Source organism: Pan paniscus, chromosome 4 (genome assembly GCF_029289425.2).
Source record: "Pan paniscus chromosome 4, NHGRI_mPanPan1-v2.0_pri, whole genome shotgun sequence".
Classification (NCBI taxonomy): domain Eukaryota; kingdom Metazoa; phylum Chordata; class Mammalia; order Primates; family Hominidae; genus Pan; species Pan paniscus.
This window is the reverse complement of record NC_073253.2, coordinates 46,896,834-46,923,179: the sequence shown is the minus strand read 5'-3', so window position 1 is coordinate 46,923,179 and position 26,346 is coordinate 46,896,834. Positions and strand designations below refer to the sequence as shown.

Sequence of the window (26,346 nt, the reverse complement as noted above, 5' to 3'; positions counted from 1 at the left end):
TTCTAACAAGCACTCCAGATGATTCAATGATGGTAAGACAGAAACCATGTGTGGAGAAATACTGCTGTAGAACAATGGGGACCCATTCAACTTTGTTTCATGGCAGAGTGATATGACTGTGTGCACCTGTTTGAGCTGAGCAGTTTTGGAAGAATGGTTTCACATTGACAGTGAGGACCACCAAGAGGAAGGAATGGTACTGTATTAATCTACACAAGAGATCGTGGAAGCCATGACCAGGGTCATGGGAAGTGAGGAGAAGACATGAAAATCTATTGTTCCTTTATCATTTTATACAGAGTGAAAACTTTTACCCAATTTTCTTTTATTTTCCAATTTTCCAATCTAGTGTATTTTTCAGCCACTTTTAAATGGGATTTGCTTTTCTTCTCAATTTTCTATTACTGCTGTTTACATGTCCTCTGGCCTTGTTTTTCTTTCTCCTTCATATATTAGCATTCTTAATAATTCTGTACATACTTCATTTCCTAAAAGCTACTTATAAAGACAATTCTTGTTTCACATTCATTCATTTGTCACTCACCTGTCACTATATTGAGTAACTTGACTGGCTGTTGTTCTCATTCCTATTAACTGGAGTAACTTCTCTTTGAAAGTTTTTTGATCACCAGGAACTTTAATATGGTTGTCTTCTATAACATGTATGACAGTACATTGAATACAAGAATATTTCTATGGTTGGCAGCAGAAACGTTGTCTTTACCTTTCAGTACTCTCAGTCTAACTATATACAGACAGTTTAAACTGAATTACCTAGTCTCATGGGAAATAACAAGTTAGGGTGTTTTGGAGAAAGGAGGAAGTAATCCCAAATTATAGCTATTTAATTCTTTGAAATGAAGAGCATTATTTTTTATTATATTCATGTCTAGATAATGTTAAAAGTAAGTTTGCTTCTCAAGAGTTCATGTTTTTTTTGAGCAGTGAAAGAAAGCTTTTTCATTGTACAACATGACAGAGGGAAGCAGGTCTGGAATTCAAAACTGTTCACATAAATGCACAGCCTCACCAATCTGCAAATAATGACACATATATTCAAACAAAAGCAAAGCACTGCATGGATTTAAAGCCTAGTCGGCTTTGAAAATACCCATTTGCCCAGTTGCCATAGACAAGGTAGTAAGGATTTATATCTAGAAATCAGAGATATTTTTCATTTTTATATTATAGAATTCCTGGGAGTAGGAAAGACTTCTTTTTAAAAGCAATTTTAGTATTTATTTCCAAGACTCATAGAGCTTTTATTAATACATATGCATTATTTCGTGTGTCAAAAAATATCAATCAAATTTTATTAAAATACCAGAGTAAAAGTGTGTATTGTTTTCTTAAGTTTGTAAACTCTTCAAAGTATTCTAAAATTCTCAGAAACTTGAACTTTCAGGTCATGATAATAGGACTGTCAAATGTGTGGCTCCTGGAAATCAGAAATGTTTTTGTCTGTTTGTTTTTGAGACAGAGTCTCGCTCTGTCTCCCAGGCTGGAGTGCAGTGGTGTGATCTTTGCTCACTGCAAAATCCACCTCCGGGTTCAAGTGATTCTCCTGCCTCAGCCTTCCAAGCAGCTGGGACTATCGGCACCCGCCACCATACCCAGCTAATTTTTGTATTTTTAGTAGAGACGGGGTTTCACCATGTTGGCCAGGATGGTCTCAGTCTCTTGACCTTGTGATCCACCTGCCTCTGCCTCCCAAAGTGCTGGGATTACAGGCGTGAGCCACCATGCCCAGATGAAAAATTTTTAAAATTTAAAACAACCTAGGCATAGCACAGTGGCTCATATGTGTAATCCCAACACTTTGGGAGGCTGAGACAGGAGGATCACATGAGCCCTGGAGTTGGAGGTTGCAGTGAGCCATGATTTCACCACTACAGCCTGAGAGACAGCAAGATGCTCTCTCAAAACACACTCACATACACACACACACACACACAAACTTGTAAAAAAACATAAGAAGTATAAAAGAGGATAAATCATAATTCTGTACTTACAGATGTTCATTAAAAATACTTTGTTGGCCAGGCATGGTGGCTCACGCCTATAATCCCAACACTTTGGGAGGCTGCGGTGGGTGGATTGCCTGAGGTCAGGAGTTTGAGACCAGCCTGGCCAACATAGTGAAATCCTGTCTCTACTAAAAATACACAAAATTAGCTGCACATGGTGGCAGGCACGTGTAATCCCGGCTACTCGGGAGGCTGAGGCAGGAGAGTTGCTTGAACCCCGGAGGCGGAGGTTGCAGTGAGTCGAGATCGTGCCATTGCACTCCAGCCTGGGCAACAAGAGTGAAACTCCATCTCAAAATATATATATATATATATACTTTGTTGATTTCCATCGTTTTTATTCGTATATAACCATATATATAATATCTTAATGTAGATCATAGAACTTCATTTTTTTCTGATTTTAAAATATTACTTCAGGAGCATTTCCCATTTATTACATATTTTTTAAAAATATCATTGTTTTAGTTTCTTCTGGTTACTATAACAAATTATAACAAACTAGCTTAAAACTAGCTTATATTTATTTATTCTCTTAGAATTTTAAAGGTCAGAAGTCCGAAATCAATTTCTGTGCGCTGAAATCAAGGTGTCGGCTGGGCTGAGCTCCCTCTAGAAGCGCTGAGGTGGAATCTGTTTCCCTGCCTTCTCCAGCTCCTAGAGCTGCATTCCTTGCAGTTTTTTGGCTCTTGTCCCCTTCCTCCATCTTCAGGCCCAGCAGCCTAGCATCTCATTTCAGTGCCACATTGCTGCCTTCTTCAAGTATCCCTCTGCCTCACTTTCATAGAGACACTTGTGATTATATTTAAGGCCCACCTGGATAACCTACGACCAACTCCTCATCTCAAGATTCTTAATTACATCTGCAGAACTCTTCTTGCTATATAAGGTAACATATTCACAGGTTCCAGAGATTAGAACCTGGATATCTTTGGAATCTATTATTCAGCCTACTGTAATTCTAATTCTTTACTGGTTTTCTAAAATTCTATTTTATGGCTGTTTTAGGATGTATTAACAATTGCCCTCGTCTTGTACCTTTGGGTTTTTCCCAACATTATGCTATTATAAACAATTCTGAGATTAATTTCTGTATCCACAAATCTTTGTGTGCATACTTGATTGTATCTTTTGTATAAATATTGCATATTAAATTATAATTCAAATATATCTATGTATAATATGTACATGTATATATGGACACATACATTTATATATGTGTTTGGACACATACACATATGTGCCTACTACATGTATATATATGTATGTGACCATATATGGGTCTATGTATGTATATGTTTTCCTTCTCCAAATTGCCTTCCAGAAAGTTAGTAGAGAGTACTTATCTTCCCCATGTCCTTACTAACATTGAGTATTATCTTTTTTTAATCTTTACCAGTGAAACAGGTAAATTGATACCTAATTAATGTGGTTTTTTTCTTTTCTTTTTTTTTTTTTTTTTGAGATAGAGTTTCACTCTATTGCCCAGGCTGGAGTGCAGTGGCATGATCTCGGCTCACTGCAACCTCCATCTCTGGGGTTCAAGCAATTCTCCTGTCTCAGCCTCCCAACTAGCTGGGATTACAGGCACCTGCCACCATGCCCAGCTAATTTTTTGTATTTTTAGTAGAGACGGGGTTTCGCCACATTGGCCAGGCTGGTTTTGAACTCCTGACCTCAGGTGCACCACCTGCCTCTGCCTCCCAAAGTGCTGGGATTATAGGTGTGAACCACCGTGCCCAGCCTGATTGATGTTTTAATTACATTTCATGATAACTAGTAAGAGTTAACACTTGTCATGCCTGACATTATATTTATACCCCTATGAATTAACATTTCTTTTAAACTTTTTGTTGGTATAGAAGTGATATAACTTAATAGAACTCCTTGACTAAATAACTTCATGTCCTCCCTGACATATTATCTTCCGATGTGTGGAATAATTGGAATTGATCTTAGCAATGGAAGGAAATTCCGATTGTTACAGAAGCATGTGATTTCTACCTCTGTATATGCTCCCTGTTTGGTACTTTGATGAAAACTCATACTTCTCATTTTAATGGCATAATTTTCCATAACTTTAGATATATGACCTGGAAAAAATATTCAAGAAAAGAAGAACGGATAAATTAACCTTAATCTTAAATTACAGAAAGGTCTTAGTGTCAGCTACTAAAGGGCTAAATATAACCATGCTGACCCACTTAAACCAAATTGACACTTCTTATAATTGCACTATAATTCATGCTCAAGAGCTGTATAAGAAATGATGCACCTTAGACCCAAGCTTCTGGATCAAGAAGCACCTTGTCCTTGAAGTTAATTCCAGATTGAGCATCTAATGCAATGATTAGTAGCCATGGTTCACTGTTACCATCAAAAAGAATTTAGCACTTCATACACAACTAGTTGTATATTTATACTTAAACACAATTCATTACATATCATGGTCTCTGTTGAGATTTTGAAATTTGAAACAATAGACCTGCCTAATAGGTACAGCTTATATAGATAATGGAATGGACTCAGGGACCCATGAAACTGAAATTGAAATAGACAGGAAAAGGTTTTTAAAACACGTATAGGGTCAGTCTTTAAAATATTAGGCAGGTAGCCCTAACTTTGTTATCACACATCTTTCTAACCTGTAGCAAATCCATCCTCAATCTCTTCTTTCCCCTGCCCACCCCTTCACCCCCAATCCTTTCTCTATCTTTTGTTCCCTTTCTCCCTTTGCTTAGTATTCATCCCAATGGTGGTAGTGATGGTTTAAAGATGAGGGGATAAAGCCCCTGCCCTCAAGGAGCTCTTACTCTAATAGGGACTGATAATGTGCACAAAATGATTTGGATTTTGATACAGTGGAAGAACCCTTTCATGCAGGAGCTCTCAGGAGCACAGCCCAGTAGAGGGATATCTAATTCACTGGGGATGGGGGGCTCCCATGAAGGCTGCCTAAAGTGACAACAAGGTTGGTCTTAAAACAAGAAAGGAGTTAGGTTTTCCATTTGCCGGGTGATGCATTGATCTCCAAGTGTTGCTGTCTACTTCATAATTGGATTGCTGGCTTGGGTGGAGGCCAGTGCTCCACGTGGTTTATTGATGGATCTTCCAGACAGCTGTTTTAGAATGGAGAGATACACTCATCTCTGGATCTTGCCCAGTAGTCTCCTTCTTTTGCATGACCCCTTCATCCCTGTAAGGATGCCATGTGTTTTCTGGCAGTGTGTCCAGCTGTTCTCCCACAGGGTGGAACTCTGTTGGGACTAAGCTATGGGGCTTCTCCCAGGAACTTCCCCTGCTTGAAAGTCAGAAGGTAGAGTGCTGGAGTGTGCTTGCAAGACATGATTCTGCACCTTCCCCAGTCCTATGGGCTGTGTGCCATATATGTATTCTACTCTAATTATCAATCATACATATCAAGGAGTCACTCACTGCCTTGGGAGATAAGTGCTTCATTTCCCATATCTATGCACTGTCTTCTGTTATATTTTGTTAGCTTATAGGTTATCTGCTAATCTTTTCTGTGTCTCTGATTCTCCTGGGATCCAGAGAATGCCTGAGAAAGACCTTGCATTCTCTTCCCATTCTGGCCAGTCGTTAGCATGTCCTTTACTTGCTTCAGACTGTATCCTTTACACTACCTTCGGAGATTGTGTAGTTCTTTGCTCAACCCATCAGGAAACAGAATTCTTATTTTGTTTCCTTTGTTTTGGGTTTTTTTTTTTCCTTTTTCTTTTTTGCTTCCAGGATAATGTTTCTTTCGTTTTACTCATTCACTTTAAAAATCTGAACCTCTCTTACCTTGTGGCATTATTTTAAAATATTTTTTGGTATTTTCCAGGATGATACAACCTTGCCTATTATCTGTCTTAGTTTTTAGCATTCAGGCCTATCCCTACAAGTTAATTGTTGCCTATCTTTTTATCTTCCTCCATATTTTAGCATTGTGAGTGCAAATTTGTTTAATAATATTAGAAACGCTTTCTTCAACCTGTTCCTCATTGATGTAACTTTCTTCCCATTTCTGTCCCAGTATTAAACTTTATTTCTTGGGATGTACAAAATGATTACAAGGATTGCTCACTCAGGACAGCCAGTTTGCTGTTCACAGTTCTAGCCTCAAACTCTCAAGACCACATTTAGAAGGTGACCAAAGTGGACTTGAAGGTGGGGACAGCCCTAGGGAACTAGTCACTTCTAGGTGCCCTGAAAATGGGGATGGGAAGAGGTCAAAGTTAGTTTAGGGCAAAATCCTTAGAATAGGCCAGGATCAGGTAGAGTGCTTAGAAAATCTCAACTTAGTGTCTTATTGGGCATGGCCTCATGGCCTGAGTGTCCTGCACAGAGAGCTGACAGCTTTGCAGACTTTACATCCACACTAGAAAACTAAGTCTTTTCATAGAATCTAAGTTCAAGACAAGACTCCAGGCGTATTATCTTTTAATATTGTTCTATGTGGACTGGAGAAAACCCCTTCTTAAAGGGCATGTGTTGCCGGGTGTGGTGGCTCACGCCTGTAAGCACTTTGGGAGGCTGAGGTGGGTGGATTACCTGCAGTCAGAAGTTCGAGACCAGCCTGCCTAACATGGTGAAACCCCGTCCCTACTAAAAATACAAAAAATTAGTTGGGTGTGGTGGCGTGTGCCTGTAATCCCAGCTACTTGGGAGGCTGAGGCAGGAGAATCGCTTGAACCTGAGAGGCAGAGGTTGCAGTGAGCTGAGAGCATGCCACTGCACTCCAGCCTGGGTGACAAGAGTGAAACTCTGTCTAAAAAAAAAGGTGGGGGGGGGTGACTTGTGTCAACAGGTGGGCAGTAGACAGAATTCAAGTCAGTAAAAAGGACCTGGCATTTTTTGTATGTAGAAGGGGAGGTAATAGTGAAGGATTTGACCCTTTCTTAAATACTTATTTCTTCCTAAGCTTGCATTTCAGTAGGATGACAAGCTTGTTTTTTAGTTTCATTTACCTTACAAAACCAATGGCTAACAATGTCATCCTGATTAAATGAATGAAAGTTCTGAACCACAAAGCTTGTCCATTGTTGTATAGGCTTAGTTGTTACACAATAGAAAATCTTGCTGAATATCTCTATATTGACCTAGACCAGCTATAGTCTTAAGAATTTCCAGTAATCTCAGTTCCCTCTTTGTTCTGCAGTTGAGTTTTACTGCAGTCGCAACTATAGTTTCTGCCCATATAATTATTTTGTAGGAAAATGTCAGTAGTTTTGACAATTTTAATTCTTGTGTTTACCGACTGCTCTGCCTTCTGAATCATATGTAACCAAATCAAGTCAAACAGGTTAGAAGACAAGTCACACTTCAGTGTCATATGTACTCTTATCTTCATGAGTGTGGGAATGTACAATCCACTTTCACTCACTATATTAATTCATTCTGGCTCCTCATGTACTTAACCTATTTTTATTTTTTCAGTTTGGATACAACCCAAATCCTCTCAAGCCTTTTAAATGCAAAAAGAAAAAATAAATTTAAAGTATATGTAGTTAAAAATACTCATGTCTTTACCCATTCCTTTGAGAATTTCTGTAGAGGCTTTCTCAAAATGCAGAGAGTGGAGGCAGTCATAACATCTGATGCCTGCAGATTGGGGTATCTGTCATTTAATCAAGAGAAGAAATAAACATTTTATGTCATTGATTTATCCATTTTAGTTGCTTATCATCTTTGTAGGTTATGCCCCAATACATGGGCTTTTCTAGAAAAACTATAGAGAATATGAGAGTTGGGAGGTATTGGAGTCCTCAGGTCTTCAAACCACCTACAGGTTGTGTTCTACTCACTGTATCTCCTTCAAGTTTTCTCTGCTCAAACAGCTCTCAGAAAATCCACTCTTGTGTCAGCTCTTTCATCTTTGGACCCAAACACTCTTTCACATAGTTCTCATAGTTTCACATAGTTGTATTCAACTACTGCTTGTTCCCTAAATTTTTTCTTCTCTACTTTCCACACAGAGTTCTTCAACCCATAACTTACATAGCACAAGTTCATGTCCACCTTGATTACTCTTCTCCGTGCAGCTTATAATATGTAATTGTCCCTCTTGATCTTGGATACCTACAAGTGAGCACAAAAAGTGATTCTCTGGGCTTGCCTTTGAGGAGGGGACATGGGACTTAAAGGGAATTCCCCTTGAGTTTGATTGTGACATTTCTTAGAGCCATGTAAAGACCTGAGGAATGTTAGCACTGATATCTTTCCAGCTACATGATATAGATACAAATAAGTCACGAAGAGAAAGTCTTTAGAATTTACCATCTTCATGGGATTCTCAAAAATTCAGTATTCTTTGAGAATACAGATCTACTAGTACTAATAGTTTCAGTGCATCTTAAGAGAAATAAGAGATACTTGGGCTTCTGAAGTATCCATTCAAAAAGGATTTACTAATATTAAATGCCTATATAAACTGAGGAGCTGTCAGGTTCTGAAAATATGAAGATCAGTAAAATGTGACTTTAGCCTTGAGGAACTCAGACTAATAGGAAAGACAGCAGTAAACAGTCAATTATACACAGTGTGATCAGCAGCCTGGTTGAAGACTCTAGAGAGTAGAAGGAAGCACATTGTGGGGTGTCCTCTGCTCCAATCTTATGGCTGTCAGCATAGTATTCTTTTAGCTTCTGTATACTGCCTACATTTATGTGCAGTGTGTGTGTAGACATTGCATGAAAGGGCTTATGTATGCCATCTCCTCTTCATTTATGTATATTAGCCTCTTACAGGTTGGTCCTATTATGGACCCCATATTGCAGCTGGGGAAAATGGGAAGAGATTTAAGGTCATAGTAAGTGTTGTATCCAGAATTCAGACCCAAAATTTTTGCTCTAAACCGGTGCTCTGTATCACCCCTCTCAGAGAAGCCTTTATCTGGAGCAATGGTTCCCAACCAGGGGTGATTTTACCTCCCAAGGGACATTTGGCAATGTCCTCAGACATTTTTAATTGTCAGCACTGGCATCTAGTAGGTCGAGGTCAGCAATGTTGCTAAACATCCTCCAATGCTCAAGAAAGCTCCTCAGACAAAGAATTATCCAGCCTATGTCAACAGTGCTGAGGTCTAGAAACTGCTCCGGAGCACAGGGACTGTCTTTTGTGTCAGTCTTCAAAACATCTTTTGCAATACTTAGAAACATTTTTTAAAAGAAGAGCATGGGGCAAAAATGCTGGACCAAGCTCATTAATATCTATTGAAGTGTGTTTTGTCATTTAGTGTCCCTGAATGTTTGGGATAAAGTCCCAAATGTAAAATTGAGAAAATAATGCCTTCTTTGTCTACCTCTGTGGGTTGCAAGGATCTGTGGAGGCTCTGTAAGAATGTGAGGAGATAATGCATACGAAAGCCTTGGACATGAAACATCATCCAAAACTCTTGGAGTCCTTGGTGTGAAAATATTAATGTGGGCCACAAGAATTAGATAAAGAAGATCCCACAGCAGGCTTCTTTTTGTTTACCCCGCCTACCTTGTCAGCTTACACCCCCTCTTCCTTCTCTTTATCCTCCCATTTTTGTAAGCGAGTTTGTTCCTGGTATTTACTGCATGGACTAAGCCATTTTTAGATGTATTTTTTGCTGAATATATACTTTTTTGATTTAGTATTTCTTGCCGTATTACACCAGAGTTAAGGCAGCTAATTTAAATTATATTTTTTCTTTATGTACTTTATACAAACATTCATGGGTAGGGGGAGATATTTAAATACCATGCCTTTCTTCAAAATGAATAACAACATTCAGCCCCCTTCATTCTGCCCTTTCAAGGTCTAACGTACTTGAAGGGGCAATACTTGTAGCATTTGCCACATAAATGCCAGGTAGTGTCTTTCCACATCGGGGCTCACCATTACCTAGATCTGTAGTTGCCGGCCATGAAGCCAAACAGGTGTGCACCGTGGTCATTGATGGAACAGATGTAAACTCATAAATTTAGTTTACTGAGGTTTTCGGTGAGTGTGGCTTCCCGTCCGCGTGCTTTTCCTATACAACCAGCGGCGTCCTGGCGGAGGAGTCACTGTGGACTTCCCCAGAGCGTTGTCACTGCCATCCCTCCCGCGGTGAATCACAGGTCGGCCTCAGGTGCGCGCAGCACACACCCGGAGGAGCCGCGGGTTTATTTATTTATTTCCGGGACGGATCCATTCCGGGCTCCGGGGAGGGGGAGCGGCGGCCCAGGCTGCGGGGCTGTCCCGGCACCGGCTGGGGTCGCGCTGCGGCCGCCTGCTCCCTTTCCCGTGAGCCCCCGCTCCTCAGGCGCAGCCGGGGCTGGTGGGGGGTGGGGGGTGGGGGGTGGGGGGTGTAGGAAACCTGGGGGCGCGGCCACCAAGCTGTCCAGGGACAAGGCCCTGCCGCCTCCTCCCAGCCGGACCCTGGAAGGGTCCACAAAGGTGTCAGGTTCAAGTCCTCCAATAGGCCCATTTTTAAAAAGTGCTTTCAAGTTTCCGCTTTTTTCAGGAGGGGAGGGCAAGAGCAGTTTTTTCTATTCAAATTCTTTTCCTTGTATGTAGATACCAAAAGGAAACTCGGCACTGGGCATGTTCGGATGTGAATGGTTTTGCTGATAAGCAACAGCCTCCGGAACCAAAGCCTCAAAATAGTCGTCTCCCCCGCCCCCCGCAGAAGCGGCGAATGGTATCTGCCAAACAGATGACAAAGTACCTCGGACTGAATCCCACAGACAGCGTTTTGAGCAGAACGCACGGCTCAACTCATGTAATTACTGTTTATAGCTGGCCCAGCCTGACTAGGAGAGGGCAGACCCGAGAGGAAATCAGTTTCACGGACCTTTGAGAGGAGGCTGTGTGTTAATTAAAGGCTAGGACGGGACGGGTACTTCTCAGACATGCTCCAAGTTGTTCTTGAGATCACAGTTCCCATCACGTTTTCTCTGGAGGGAGTGAGTAGATAATTGGGATTTTTTTTTTATTTTTGGCCTTGTCTTTCTTCCTTTTCTTTTTCTTTTTCTTTTTTCTTTTTTTTTTTTTTTTTTTACCTCTCCCCATTTTAGTCATATGGCCTTGAACCCACAGTGAATTGAAGAGAGAAAGAAATGGATATGTCTGACCCCAATTTTTGGACTGTGCTCTCAAACTTTACTTTGCCTCATTTGAGGAGTGGGAACAGGCTTCGGCGAACACAAAGGTAAAAACGCGGGGATCTCTGCCTGGAGAGGGAATGCTTTCACTTCCCAGGGGCCCACAGGCGGAGCTGCCTGAGCCCCTCAGGAGCTGGGGTTTTGTGTATTGGGTGACACTTTGAAAAGTTTATGCCCCGCTAGGGGAGGGGGTACTGTTTCAGGTATTTCTTCGTCCTTGTGGTTTCCTGGGTAACCCTGATAAATGTGCTTCTCATAGGTTTTCTCCTTTTGAAATGTGGATAATAAGACATTTCCTTGTGAGAGGTGGGGAGAGAAAAAGGGAAAGAGGAGGAGGTACTTTGTCTAAGTCTGTCCCTTTGATCTGATCATGTTTATCCATTTCATTCACCCAGTCATTGAGGCTTCTGGTACTTTTCGTTGAGCCCTTCAGATGTTCCTCTCTATTAAATATTTGACCTTTATAAGATGCAGATGTACGATGCAAGGATAGCCCAGGTTAGCTATTTCATACTATCTGTGGAGAGGCAGATCTACATAACTTTGTCATTTTGATTTTTCAATGGTTTGCTGGCATTTATTACTAATACAGGAGTGGCCTTTTCATTTGGTAACGTATATTTGACAGAAAAGATGAGGAAAGAAAAAGAATTTTAAAGTCAAGATGAAGCTCATGCCACAAGTGACAGGCAGTTCCAAGAGTTTGCTGACACTTGTGTTGAGAGACTGTGACTTTGAAGGAGGCATTTCTCGCCACATTTGTGTCCAGCACAGAAAAGTAAGATTGTTGTACTTTTAGAGGGGCACACCTTTTGAGTTGTGTTAATACTGATTCTTTGTTTTCCTTCAAAACTTGCCTTGCATGTACATGTGAACATGCATGAGAGCAACTTTGCAGTCAGATAAACAGGATGCAGGCTATCAGATTTGGAGCTTCACAATCTCTATGCTTCAGTGTTCAAAGAACCCAAGAAAATGGTTTGTTCTTTTTGGTTATACCTGTAACTTTTTGTAGTATAAATGTGGATATGTGATACTTTAGAAAACTTAGTTTTTCCTTTTGAAGTTTTTCATGGTGTGTCTTACATTTCAGAAACATCCTGGAATACTCACATACACTGTTTATATACATGGGTGCACACACAAATCACATGTGCACCTGTGTGTATGAGAGAGACATCTGGCAGGTTTCAAAGTCATATTTGCTTTTTGATGCAGTTTGAAGTGTTGATACCACTAAACTATGTTGGATTCTGAAGTTGTACCTTTTAAGTAATGTGACTATGTTTTTCTCGTTCTGCCATATATGGTCAGAGACCCTCTCTTGTAGTATTGCTCATTTTGTAGTATCGCTCATCAAGTTGTGTCAACCATGCACCAAACCTCCAAGACAACTAATAAAGTTGAAGAGAGATACATGCTACACATGAACTAGGCCACTGCTCAACATGGTGATAATTCGTATAATTTCTTACCATTTCAGCTTGACAGAATCCCTTAAATATTTCTGAGTTGTGTAGTCCTGGCTGCGGTACAGCCTCTACTCTTACCTGGAACCAGTTCTTAGGGAGAGAAGTCTGTTCTGGCATCGTATGTGTGTGTCTGAACCCGTAGAGCAGTTGGAGCCTTTCTTCTTCCTACCTACCTGTTGATAGTATTATTGGAGAGAGTCAGATGCAGGAGGATTCTCAGGCTGCTCTGAGCCTGGCTTTAGGGCAGTACCTGTCCAGCCTGAACACTCCAATTCAGACAGCTCACACTGACAGAGAGCCTAGATTCTAAGGAAACCTGAATTCTTCCCAGTAAAATGGGAGAGCATTGGGTGGGCTGTTTCCACCCCAAGTCATGAACCCGTATCTTCAATTTGGCAAAATAGAGAGGGAAGGGGATTTTCTTCTCCCCCTTTTAAGAGTAAAGGTTATGACAGCCTGTTTGTTGCTGGAGATTTTCAGGTTTTGCATTTTGGAAATAAACATCCCAAAGATCATCTCTATATCCATCGAGTCATTGTCTGTCTCAAAGGGCTAGCATTGCTTTATATTTATTATGTAGATTCAGAAGGCTAGGTATCCTCATCTCCAGGGCAATGTATGTGGCTATTGCATCCTGTTATTATACAGTGATCAATTCTGGCTCCATGTCCTTCCCTAAGGACATGAAACATGTGCTTACATTGTGACTTCTGCTTTTGGGATGCCCCTTAACTGTTCTAAATCCTGTTTCCTTTTCCAAGTCTAACGCTGTACCTTACCTGGCTGAGTAGTTTGTCTCCTTTCCAAAGGACCTTTCAGTTCGCAAGTTGTTCTGTTTTGCCATCCTCGATAAGGGTGTCCCCAGTGTCCAGGTGAGGACACCTTGCTGACATCATCAGTCAGATATGCCTTAACCCTTGAGATATCTCTCATTCCCAAACTTAGTTCCTTTCCTGCACACTTGCTGACTTGTGTGACAGATTGTTCATTTTGAATATTTTATCCCAGCTATTTGTTCTGATTAACATTGTAATCTGGAGGACTTTAGCTTAGCTTTTTCTTTAATATCAGCTTCTTGCATCTATCAAAGTAAAATTCAGCTTTGAGCCTATGAATGAGCATCTTAGAACTCATAAGGATAGAATGTTTGTCACACTTAAAAGAGAGCTTGAATGGTTTCAGACTCTTACCTTAAACCTTTATTATGGTAGAAATTGTCATCATGGAAACTTTTGGTTTGCTACATTACGTTTGCCTTATAGTTCAATGTGATGCTGGTTTGTTAGTTTGTACTCTCAGAGAAAAATATTGAAGGTTTTTCTTACAACCTACAGCCCTACTTGTGCCTGTAACTCTTGGGGTTCCTGAGGAAAGAAGCCTACAGACATACTCTCAGGCCTAGGTTCTCAAAGATGACACAGTACTGATGAACTGAAAGACTCTGTCCCTTGTGCTACGTCCCAAGGACAGTATATTATGCCCTTCATTCATTTTTGTCTTGACCATGGCAGACATGAGATTGTTGGGATGCACACTGGCTTTTGTCTACTGTGTTGCTGTATAGCTTACATGTTCCATTGGAAATAATTCCTTCTATATAACTGGCTTTGTCCTCCTCTCCTTTCCCCTCATTTCCTCAAGGTAGCCTCAGTACAGCCATTCACCTGCTGCTTTGAGGGACAGAAACCTAGGCATAAATGAAGAGACTTTTTATACCAAAACTTGTTGCTTTAGACTGAAGTAATGATTGCATGTTTCAGAGATTTTCAGTTTCATAGGTCTGTGGCTATTCCATTCATTGAAGATCCTCTCACAACTCAGAATGGAAATTAGTTGGCCTGCATTCATGTCACTGCTTATGTTTATAGCATCTTTTCTTTGCCCATTGGATTAAAAACTTTTGGGGGAAACAAATCAAGCTTCTCTTTTAATTATATCTGCTCTCTGTCATACCTTAAGGAAAGGGCTACAATTGATTTCTAAATGTTGCTGCTAAGTTTTGAGTTGGGCCTTTAGTTTTGCTGAAGTGCAGTCTTGAGAATCCAGAAGATGCTTGTGTTTTAACCTTAATGTTTAGAAATCTGTCGTGTTTTCATTTTGCTTAATGATAATCTCTCAACCTTGATGATGCCTAAATCAATGAAACCATTTTCTATGCCGATGGGTAGTTTGTGACTCAGTTCATCACTCTGAGCAAGTTTCCAAATGTATTTTTCTGAGAACCAAAAAAGAAGTTTTTGGGGTTTTTATTTTGGTAGTTGTTTTTTGCAGAATTCGCATTACTCAGTAATTGCTATGAACAGCAGGTACCTTCAGGGATCTTAAACTAAATCCTGTAGTTGTCAGGATGTATTGAATTTTTTATGCATTCGGCATCTTCCCTTCAGATACATCTGTAGTGTTTGATGAGTTTTTCCTTTGTTTTGCTCATGAATATATGTCATGACTATGAGAACTATAGAGAATCCTCTTCCCTCTTGCCCTGGTATTCCAGGTGTTAGTAAACCTGTACTCACCCCTTTTACCCAAATCCCAATTAACTCCACATTTATTAAGCACCTATTGTGTACCTGGGCACTGTGACCCAATTTTGAAAGCTGTAGGCATGCTTTCAATGAAGACAAGTAAATGAATCATTGCAAACCAGGACAATCAAGAAGTATTTACAAGGTACATATAAGCCATAGGAGCGGTCAGTGAGTAAGAGAGAATTTGGTCTCAGGGAGCCAGAAGAGACACCACATAGAAAAGGTTTTGAAAGATATTTGGTGTTGACGAAAGTGAAGAACAGAGCCTTTCCAAGGGGCAGGATAAATGGTGTGTACAAAGGCCTGGTGACCTTGGCAACACAGAGTTCCAGGAACTAGACATGGCTTAGTATTGCTGAAGCAGAGAGTTGGAAGGGGCAGTACTGCACAGTGGTTAAGAGGGTCGTTCTGAAGCCCATTTACCTGGGTTAACATCTTGACTGTATGAGATTGGTTATGTTAACTTTGGACTTCACTTGCTCCGTCTATAAAATAGGGATAAGTATTTATCTTATAGGATTGTTGTGAAGATTAAAATGCATTCATATGTGTAAAATGCTTAATGAAATGACTGGCATATAAAAATTCTCAATAAATTTTAGCTGTTAATATTACTGCTGTCATTACAAATGAAGATGAGTAGTGGGTGGTGAAGCTGCGGAGGAGAGCTGAGGTGCTTGGCATATGAGGGAGTTTGGTTTTGATCCTGTGCTGGGAAGACATGTCTAGCCACACTGGGCTTTAGGTCTGGGAGTGGGGGTGAGACCTGCAAGCCAGTTAATAAGTTCTTGGGGTGGTCTATTTAAGAGATTTTGCAGGGCTAGATAAAGAATGAAGTGAGATTGTGCCTTTGAGAGATATGAAGGATATGACGTTGGTAGAAGTCGATGAGCCATTGACTCTGAGGGAAGAAGAAATATTCCATGATGGCCCTGGGGTTTTTGACTCCAGGAACCAGGGAGAGGGAGGAACCACCTGTACTTATGAGAGTGAGGCGGGGAAAACACAAGAACCTATATTATACTTGCCCCTTTTTTCCCCTAAAGCTCAGTTATTCACATTTATTGAAGATCTATTGTGCACTGAATACCACGGGATATTTATTCCTTCATTCAGCCAATATCCCAAACGTGTATCCCATGCTGGTCAAGGGACACAGTGATAAATGAGATAGACGAGTACTTAGGCCTCACCAATAAACAAGTATCCAACTAAGTCAATTGCCAATGTGGTCAGTATTCCAATGGCTGTAAGCAAGAGCCGAGATGAGAACATAACCCTGTGGGGTGATGATGGGAGTTACTTCAGATAACGTGGTCAGGGAAGGTCTTTCGAGAAGGTAATATTTAAGGGAGCCCTCAAGGATGAGAAAGAGCCATCATGGGAGGAGTTTGGGGACAGGCATCTGGGAACATCAAAGGCACTGAGACTGGAAAGAAAGAGCCCCCTAGGCAGGCAGCTGAGTACATAAATCCAGAGCACTCAGGCAGGCTGTGCCAAAATAGTAAACACGGGACTTACTATTAAGACCATCTGAGAAATACATCAGATTAATACATGGGAGAATTAAAGATACCCTGCTTAAGGAGTGGGCAGAAATGCAGCGAGGTACAGGAAAGGAGACTTAGTCGGAAAAAGTCCCCTAAGAAGGGAGGGGACCAGGAGGGTGCTGTCCTGGAAATCCCAGGAGGAAAATGGTCAACACCCCCAGCACTCCACAGAGAGTTGAAGTGAAGGTGTGTGTTGCATCTGGCAACTGGAAACTCATGGATGACTTGAGCATGAACAGGTGCCCCAGGGTGGGGGTGTCATAACCCAGGAGAGAGTGAAGCAAGGACTTGGAGAACAGGGGTGGTGGCCACTCTCTGTGGGCAGCTAAATACAGCAGCAGCACAGCTATGATGGCCTTGCCTCTGCACATTCGTGGCTGGCCCGTCAGCCCTCCTCCCTGAATCATATCCCCTTACTCACTGTTGCTCACTTTGTTGTCTGCTTCATTGCCCAAATTGGCAATGACAGTTTCCTTTTCACCTCCCTCTGGAAGCTCAAATTTCTTCCATAGCCTTATGACTGTTCCTTTGTGACATGTTTAGGTTTGGAGTTTCTCTTACTGTAAAGCCCTGACCGAGCATCTCTGGCTCCCACACACCACCTCTTGCTCTCCTCCTGAGGCCCTGGTACCCCAGCCCCTCCCCTGCAGCCTAGTCCACAGGAGACTGAAGCCTGGCCCCACTTGTTGCTCCTCTCCTTCTCTCCACGCCTGACCTGCAGGCTCTGCCCCTCCCTGAGTCCCTGAGCCCATTTCCTCCCACTCCTTGCTTTGCCCAGGCCTGTTTCGTAGTTGCTTCCTTTCATCCTTGTACTTTCTTTATGCTCTTGACTGTGTCTTCTGCAGGCAGGACAGACTTACAAATCATGCAGGGCTTGCCCCTTCAGTCCTTCTGTCATTTCTAGTTAGCTCTCACGTTGCTAATATTCCATGACGCCGTCCAGTAACCTGGGCTGCCCTTGCTCCTGACTGCCCCTCCCCCAGCCTGGTCAGGGATACCCCTAGAGCAGAGGAGAAAACTGAGCTCCAAGCCCAGAGCTTCCAGCAGCTGAGTGGCTCCTGTTGAGAGCCTGGCTGTCCCAACTGTGGCAGCATTCGCAGATTCTGGGCATCTAAGGCTTACCAGATACAAAGGATGGAAGCAGAAATATGCACAGTTCAAAAATGTTGCTTTTAGCTTCTAGTGTGAAACTTACAATAGGAGATCACAGACTGTTTTGCCCCTGGAATATGTAGGTCTTTTGTGAGAAAAGGGGGAGGGAGGAAGCGAGGAAAGAGTGAGAGAGAAGGGAGAGAGAAATGTGTGAGAGTGCAAAAAGTAGATTTCAAAAGAAATTCATTAAAAATAAAACATAAGAATTATGGAGCATATGCTGCATGGGGAGGCATGGTCTATTCACTGCTATTGTGTGTGTGAGAGAGAGAGAGTGTGTTTCTGTGTGTGTCTTCACTCAAGGCAGTGGTGGGAGTAGTATATTGATAAGTGCACAGTGATGGGTAGAACATTATATTCTTTAATGGTTTTGCCTCTCTTTACACATCTATCCTGTTATCAGAAGCTCAAGTAATACCTTTAAACAGGAATCGTAAGCTTCAAGATAGGGACCATTTGCCTTCTGGGTTAAAGATTGACAGGTGTTGGGGTCAAGGAATCATTTGAATTCCTGTGTGGAGATGGCCCATAGAAGAGGAAGCTTGGAATAGGACTCTATCTGAATAATTTGGGAAAGTCCTTCTTCCATTGGTTGAAATGGAAATACCTGGTGTCTCACACAGATGGAAACTGGAGGCCCTGGACCCCAGCCTCACCCTCCATACACACCCATCTCTAGTGTGAGTAAGCATGTTATGTTAATCTGAGCTGTCTTCACTACCTGTAACTAGTCATTTGGGAGTGACATCATGGTAACTGAGTAATCCTTTTGAAACTTACATAGTAGAGCCAAGATATTAAAATGGTCCTAGGGCTGCCTGGATGAAAGTAGATACAAAGTGTGCATAAAATTGTCTACTAAAAGTAGAGTCAGTCTCTATCAGTAGGAACTTGGTTTTTGTGATAATGTGGTACATTTTGTAACTAGATAGATCTCAAAAGTTCATACATTGTAGTTCTGGTACTGTCCTTATTTCCAGGCAGATAGAAAAAAAGAAAAGAAAAAAATTCCACTAGGAACTTGGTTGTAAATTCTGAAAATGTTGATCTTAAACCTTATTAATACAATAAAAGGACCTGTGGGAATTTTAGCTACATTAATGTCTATTGGACATGCCTATTTGAGAAGGTAATTATACTAATATCACAACTGACATATCATGGTTTTATTTTAAAGAAAAAAGACCATAGCAGAGAATTTAGGCTTTGATCAGTACTTGAAGGTAAAATAGATTGGTAAGAAGAATAGGCAGTCATTACTGTATATCTCTTATCTGAAGCACCCCATTGCTTACTTTATTATAGAATCCTGGGAATTTTTACATTCTGCTTTGTGGTCCTACATTTAACAGTGACTGATTTTGTCAGAGTTTGGGGGCTCTTAGCAAACTGTAATTGCAGGCAGTAGTACAAGCAAAATGCAGATCTTGACATCTGGTAGGCCAACCACCATTTTTATTCTGAAGTTCTTGAATAAGCTTTTAGCTGTTCAAAGTAAGTACCAGCACCTTGTGCCCCTGGAAAGTTTCTAACCTGACATGGAAGTTCAAATGGCAGTATCTTTTAGAGGTAGTGTATTGGGTTCTGAGTGAATCACCTAGGTGGAGGGAATAAGAAACTGAAAATGTGAAATTTGCTGAGGTCTCTTAGGGTCATAGAATTAGAAGGGGAAGAAAGCTGATGGATTTACCAGGCCCATTTTGCCACATGAGTATTTGTTGAAGCTATCAAACAAAACAAAAGCTGTAAAGAAGTATGCTTTATTCTATCTAATTTTAAATGTTACAGTATGTTTATGTCTCACGCTTTACTGGGTTTCTTCCTTAAGAGTCATTATTGGAATATTTATTATCTAGTCATTGACAAATTTCTCAGCTATGAAATCTGTAGAAAATCACTGGATCCATAGCTTACATAAAAATCACTTATTCCCCTTTCACATTAATGTTTTCTAAAATGCAATAGGATGGATATATTTAAATTGGGAATTATAATAATTTAAAAAGTATAAAATGTTTTACTTTTGTAGATGTATGAAGGGGTTGAGGGAAAAAATTATGTTTGGCATGGGAAAAACTGCCAGCTGAATAAAGCACTCGAGGAAATATGGTAAATGAAGCCTTTGTTACTGTAGAACAATAGCCATTAAGTGGCTATTATGTAATGTTATTTCTTATGTCTGATTTGAGTGGCTTGTTGATCTTGGAACTTGAGATATAATTCCTGTAAAAATATTACTTTCACTTGGCTAATCTCAAGACTTTTGATACAAAAATCAAAGACTTTTCCAAATAGATTACCTAGATCAGGAACTAAGTACTGGAGCTACTGAAGCTATGTCAGATTTTTTTTTTTCCGTGTAAGGACTGATTTTATCTACTTACTATTCCCTATCCTAGTACCCTTCCAGATAAACACAAGTAATTTGCTAACCCAAAAACTGGTTTATTGTAAAATTAACCTAGGCTTGCTCAACCACTGCAAAGGGCAGGCATGTGGCAAAACAATTGATAGGCACATCAGCTGCCTTGGCAAGTTGAATGGATGATTGTAAGTTCGCATTTCCATAGTACGTCCCTAAGCAGAAGGATTTCTCATCTTTGATGTCAAATGGCCTTAGTGACCAGTGGAGCTAAACAGATGTGGGATAATTTGGGTGCTTTAGGTAATAGTTCTTGTTATGGATTCTGCAAAATAAGCCTCTAAGCGTATGAATCATAATTTCCTATATGTTTTAGGATTTGATGTCTAGGGTTACGTATTTGAACCGTGGAATAAAAGTTGCTGTATTTTTACTGTGTGGCCTGTAAAACTTATTTGTAGCATTCTTTCTCAATAGATGCCTTCTCTCCTGTGAAGTTCAGGCAGGTTAGCCTTTGAAATCAAGGATTTTTAAAGTGAAAAATCAATAGTGACTTTCTTAACATTGGAATCCAGGCTTAAGATCAGAGACCTGCTCTCTTCAGTCCAGTTCTTGGATCTTACTGCTTTTAATGCTATTTTACCAGCATAGCCATGGCCAAAATGCCATTTTAGCAGGTAGACTTCATTTTTCTATAACATTGTGATTATGTATTATTTGATGGCTTCTTGTAGAGGAAGCTCTTTAATCAAGAGCAATTGTGGTTTTTCTTACCTTTTGAGATTTAACCTTACAATTAGTCTACCTTCTCACATCAGATCTAGGGTGATTTAGAGGTCAAAGAGAACAGATACTGAACTGGTTAGCTATTAATATGATACAACTTTTTTATGCCATTTCTAGGATATAGAGACATTCCATGGAATGGGTCCCAGGTTGGAAATCCATGAGGGAAAAGGGTTCTGACTCTTGGCACTGATAAACATATTCAGAAATGTTGTATTCCAGCCAGAGTAAATATATATGCCCTTTATACTTTTTTTCAGTTAGCAGAAGTTACTTCTAAACACTTATTTTGGCATTAAGGAAGCTCGTCATGACCTATTGTTCCAGAAAGATTATAGTCCTCGTTTTAAGCCAGTTCTTTAGTTCCCATGTAAGTGGCATGCCCAGCCTGGAGCTGAAGAAACAACCCGTGCTTTTCAAACCTTCCATTCTTATAGGTGTGTCCAGCAGGCAGTGGCTTGTAGCTGTTCCTTCAGCCACTTAACAGGTTTGATTTCAAAGCTTTTTAATAGAGAAACTAACATGTTTGGAGGGGATTCATGGCCCAACATTTATGGATTTTGTTGGGAAGTCTCAGGTGTGTATTTATCTTAAGTATATGTTAAGGCTATTAGACAAAAGTAATTGTTTGTGCTTTGCTCTGTTTTGTTTTTGCCTTCTAGTCCTAGACTGAATTTCTTAAGATTATCTTAGGGATTGGACTGGGAGGGAGTAGTTCCGAGTCCCGAAGGCTATATATCTCCACTTTCAGTTCCTTTTCTTTGGCTGCCTAAAGAGGAGCACTAAAGAGGAGTCAAGTGATTATAAATTCGGCCAAAAGACAGAGAAACCAAGAGCTGGACGATTAACCTCTGAAACATGGGAAGTTAATTACATTTACAAATACTTGGAGGGGCTATTTATGAGTCATGCATCTCTCTGTGACCCTTTTACTGCTTTGGGAGCTTGTGGATGAGGCTGAATCACTCTCTGAAACCTGATAACCTGATAACCTAGTTTGGCTAAGTTTGGCTTCTGTGAACAGGGTCTGAGGATTTATCACATCACGTCATTTTTTCATTTGTATGCCAAATATTTATTGAGTACCTTTTATGTGACCAGGGCTATGATTATCACCTGGGAAACAAAGATATGTATAGCACGATCCTTTTCTTCAAGTAGCTCAATCTAGTGGGCTTTAGACAGTTATACAAAGAATTAGAGTAACATGCGGTAACTGGTAGATCTACCAACATCAGCCGAGGAGGAGGGAGAGGGAGAATATCTGTGGAGACAGTTTGATATAGTCTCATTTAATCCTCACAACAATTCTGTGAAGAATATGTTATTATATTTATTATACAGATGAAAAAATTGAGGATTAGAGAAATTACTTAACTGTCCCTAAATCTCACCACTAGTGAGTAGTGAATTTGGATAAAAACTTTACTATCTTATGGCCAAAAGAAATATAGCTCCAACAACATTCTAATTACTGAAAATAATATTTGTAAAGCAAGATTTTTGTACCTTTTTAATTTTATAGGACAGTACCCTCTTGGCAATTCAAAAGATATTTGTAGAATATAGAGCTCTGATAATTTTGATCTTTGGTATAGAAAATGCTGCTGCTGTCTGAGGGAAGAGAGTGAAAAACAGAAGTAGGTTTTACTTTGTTTTAACATTGCCACCTGCTGATTCTCTTTCCTATTAATGGAAATTGTAAATGTATTCTGCTGTAATTTCCTCATCTTAAAGTATCACAGTTTATGATGGTATTTAAATGGGTTTGTGCTTTTAAATTGAAGCTTTACTTACGGTGTCGCTCTGCACAGCTGCTGTCTTCCAGGCCTTTGAATGAGTAACACCCCATGCACTCAGGCTTATTTTCCTGAGCTTTCCCTGTATGTATTATAAAATCCTGCACATTCACATAAGTGTATATGTTATCCACACATTTCAAAATCCATGCCGATCTTGTAATAATGCATATAGTTCATCCCTTAGAAAGGACAAAAATTCTTTCTGATTATGGATGGCAATACAATGGGTATGCCAGAAAATATCTGTTGGGAGATTTTAGAGATGAATTACTTATAGGCTTCTTTCCTTTTAAAAAATGTAATAATTCGTCTTGAAGGTGCTATTGCTGTTTTTAAGGAGGAGATGACTCGATGGCACTCAAATACACCTTTTCCTTTGAGAAAATTACTGTGTTTAGAGAACGGAAAAGTAACTGCTTTGTAATACATAAAACAATTGCATAAGAATAGACTATAAATAATCTACAACACACAAAGGACACAAATATTGTGTCCAGAATTCTCTAAACCACACACACACAGAAAAACTTTACTGGCCATCTCTTAGCTTTTGGTGATACAATATGTGAGCTGTTTTTGAGGAATAGCTGCCCCTACCTAAGGACGGAATGAAAGAAGTCTTCCCTTTAGGAACTTTGTTAAGGGTTAAAGAAAGTGTGTCTTATTACTATTAACCTAGGCCCAAGAGTTACTCAGATGTGTACTGACACAGGGTTTACCACTTGTATCAGGCAACTAGGTGTTAGTTTTGTTTTGTTGAGACAAGTTTATTGAGATACAATTTACACATGGTAAAATCATCCTTTTTCAGGTATGTAGTTCAATAAGTTTTAACAAAGTTATGTAGCTAACATACAAGGAAAGATATAGAGTATTTCTTTCTTTCTTTCTTTTTTTTTTTTTGAGACAGACTCTCACCCTGTCACCCAGGCTGGAGTGCAATGGTGTGATCTCAGCTCAGTGCAACCTCTGCCTCCCAGGTTCAAGCGATTCGCCTGCCTCGGCCTCCCGAGTAGCTTACAGGTGTGCGCCACTATGCCCAGCTAATTTTCGTGTTTTTAGTAGAGACGGGGTTTCTTCATGTTGGTCAGGCTGGTCTGGAACTCCTAACCTTGTGATCCGGCCACCTCGGCCTCCCAAAGTGCAGGGATTGCAGGCGTGAACCACCGCACTCGGCCAAGTATTTCTATTACCTCAAAAAATTTTACATAGATTGAGCAGTTTGATAATGCTAATATATGATTAGAATAAGACATTTTGTTTTGCTCTCCTTTCCTATTTTATAACTAAGCTTTACATTTTATTAATATTTCACAATTTTTTCCTAATATCCTTTTTCTATTCCATCTAGGATACTATGGTACACTGTGTCATCCTCTTTAAAAATCATTTTTATGAGGAAATGATTAACACATAGTTAGATTACATGGTGATATTGTCATGTGAAGTACCGGAAAAATGCATCAGAATGGGATACTTGAAAGATAAGCAAACTAAATTGTGTGGTCCACTATTAATATGTAATAGCTCGTTTGGACAGACACAGTTGCTTATGCCTGTAATTCCAGCACTTTTGAGAGGCAGGAGGGTCATTTGAGCCCTGGAGTTCAAGACCAGCCTGGGCAATATAGGGAGAGCATTGTCTCCATAAAAAATTTTAAACATTCGTGCCTGTGGTCCCAGCTGCTCTGGAGGCTGAGGCAGGAGGATTGCTTGAGCCCGAGAGGTCGTAGCTGCAGTGAGCAATGGTCGTCCCACTGCACTTCAGCCTGGGCAACAGAACAAGACCCTGTCTCAAAAAAAAAAGTCCCTTTGATACTACATAGATGAAAAACTTGCAAGAAACCAGATAAACAGATTTGACTAGCAGGAAATTGTTAAAAATAATTTGGGGGTGTTTATTGGGGAAGGAAACAGGGCCTTGACAGTGGAGGACTTGGAAGACATGTAATTTAAGATATAGAGTATGATTGTTGGAAAATAAGCATGGAGATCCAGAAGGAATCTTAAGAGTTTTTCTATGCAAGTGAAGATGGAAGAAAATATGTATTTTACAAAAGATAAATTACAAGTACCTTATTTGCTTTGCAAAATAACTTATCATGTTCTTCCACTATTTTTATTATATTTTAATTTTAATGAAACTTATATAACCTTTACACTAAATTTTAAATACATGGCTCAAGACAAAAAAATGGGGAAAATATTTTTTAAAAAATCACCCCAAATCCTGGTACTCAGACATAACCACTATTACAAACTTGGCAGAGTAATATTTTTCCTGTCTGCATGTGTGCACACATGTGTGCATGCATACCACAAAGTAGATGTTTTATTGTATCTCCTGGTTTATTATCTGCTTTTTCCCCTTAATAAGATTCTTTTAAATGCCCAACTTTGCAATGGTAAGATTTCTAGAAATTTTTTAAAAACCTGTAGTATACAAGAAGACTGGGGCGGGTTGATGGTAAATCCTGGGGCACATTGGAAAGGCGTCCAGAGGCCGCTGTGCTAATTAATGCGCAGCTGCACCCATTGTGGGCATGTCCACAGCCGGCTTCCTGGTATGCAGGGAGATGGGCCCATTGACACTAGTGAAGGGACCCTGGATGGGCTCACATTTCAGGTCCTGTTTTTCTCCAACTGTATTTGGATCTCTCTTGAAATGCTCCCTTTAAAAATACTAATGCTAGCTCAGAAACACTCCAATTACCATCTCCCCACAGGCTTAAATGTTAAACCTCAAGATCTAAACTTTATCCCTTATGTATGTGAGCAGGCTTGCCAGATGGCAGGCCAATTAATATATTTTTGCAAGGTGTAGAAATGTTTTTTCTCCATAGGGGAACAATGAATCCATCTGCTCCACATCTTCCTTTCCCCTCTGTCTTTTGGGGAAAACCATTATTTAATTTTCAGCCAAAAGTTGTGCAACTTTGTAAGTGATACTTTCTGCTTTTTTAGGGAAGTAGCTTTAATAATTGAAACTTTTTTTTAAACTCTAAAGATGTGAAGAACCCTGTCATGGACTAAAATATATGGACATCTAAGTACTATCCGGGGAATTACTTTTTTTGAAAGTTGGGTATATAGAGTCATATGTTGAAAATCTGATTCATGGAGGTATAATCTGGAATAGACTTCCAAAACCGTCTAGTTGAACCCCCTCATTATAAGATGAGGAAATTAATATTTAGGTAACAAAATTTCAAGCTGGTAAACAACAGAGATGGTCTGGGAACCTTGTCTTCAGGTTCCAAAGTAGGACAACCATGGTGAAAATAGAATCTTTAATCTCTTGAGGGGAAAACCTAGTTAAGATTCAACTAGGAGAAGTATGCTCATATTTATGCCTGTTCTCCCTTGAGTTTCAGGCACTGAACTGTACATGTCACCTCTACAGTGCCTTTTTGCCCTCAAGTGGCAATTCAGATCAGCAGATAATTAACCATTTAGTGACTATGCCTTGCTTCCCAGTTCTGTTGAAAGTTCCTGAAGGACAATTGCCACATCCTCTTTTAAAGTAGCTATGGATGGTATACTAGCTGGTC

At 40.2% G+C, this 26,346-nt stretch overlaps 1 protein-coding gene across 13 annotated transcripts in view; it reads left to right on the top strand.

Annotated features, from left to right (window-relative positions):
• The window catches only part of MAST4 (microtubule associated serine/threonine kinase family member 4), a 582,575-nt gene that overhangs the window by 406,499 nt on the left and 149,730 nt on the right, over positions 1-26,346 (top strand). The window contains exon 1 of one of the 13 annotated variants that reach the window (XM_034960022.4): positions 10,334-11,190. The exons of the other annotated variants lie outside the window; for them this stretch is intronic. Coding sequence (XP_034815913.1) covers positions 11,099-11,190 — 92 coding nt within the window. The 5' untranslated portion in view covers positions 10,334-11,098. Of the gene's footprint in view, positions 1-10,333; positions 11,191-26,346 lie in introns of those variants that run through there. 13 annotated transcript variants of the gene reach the window in all.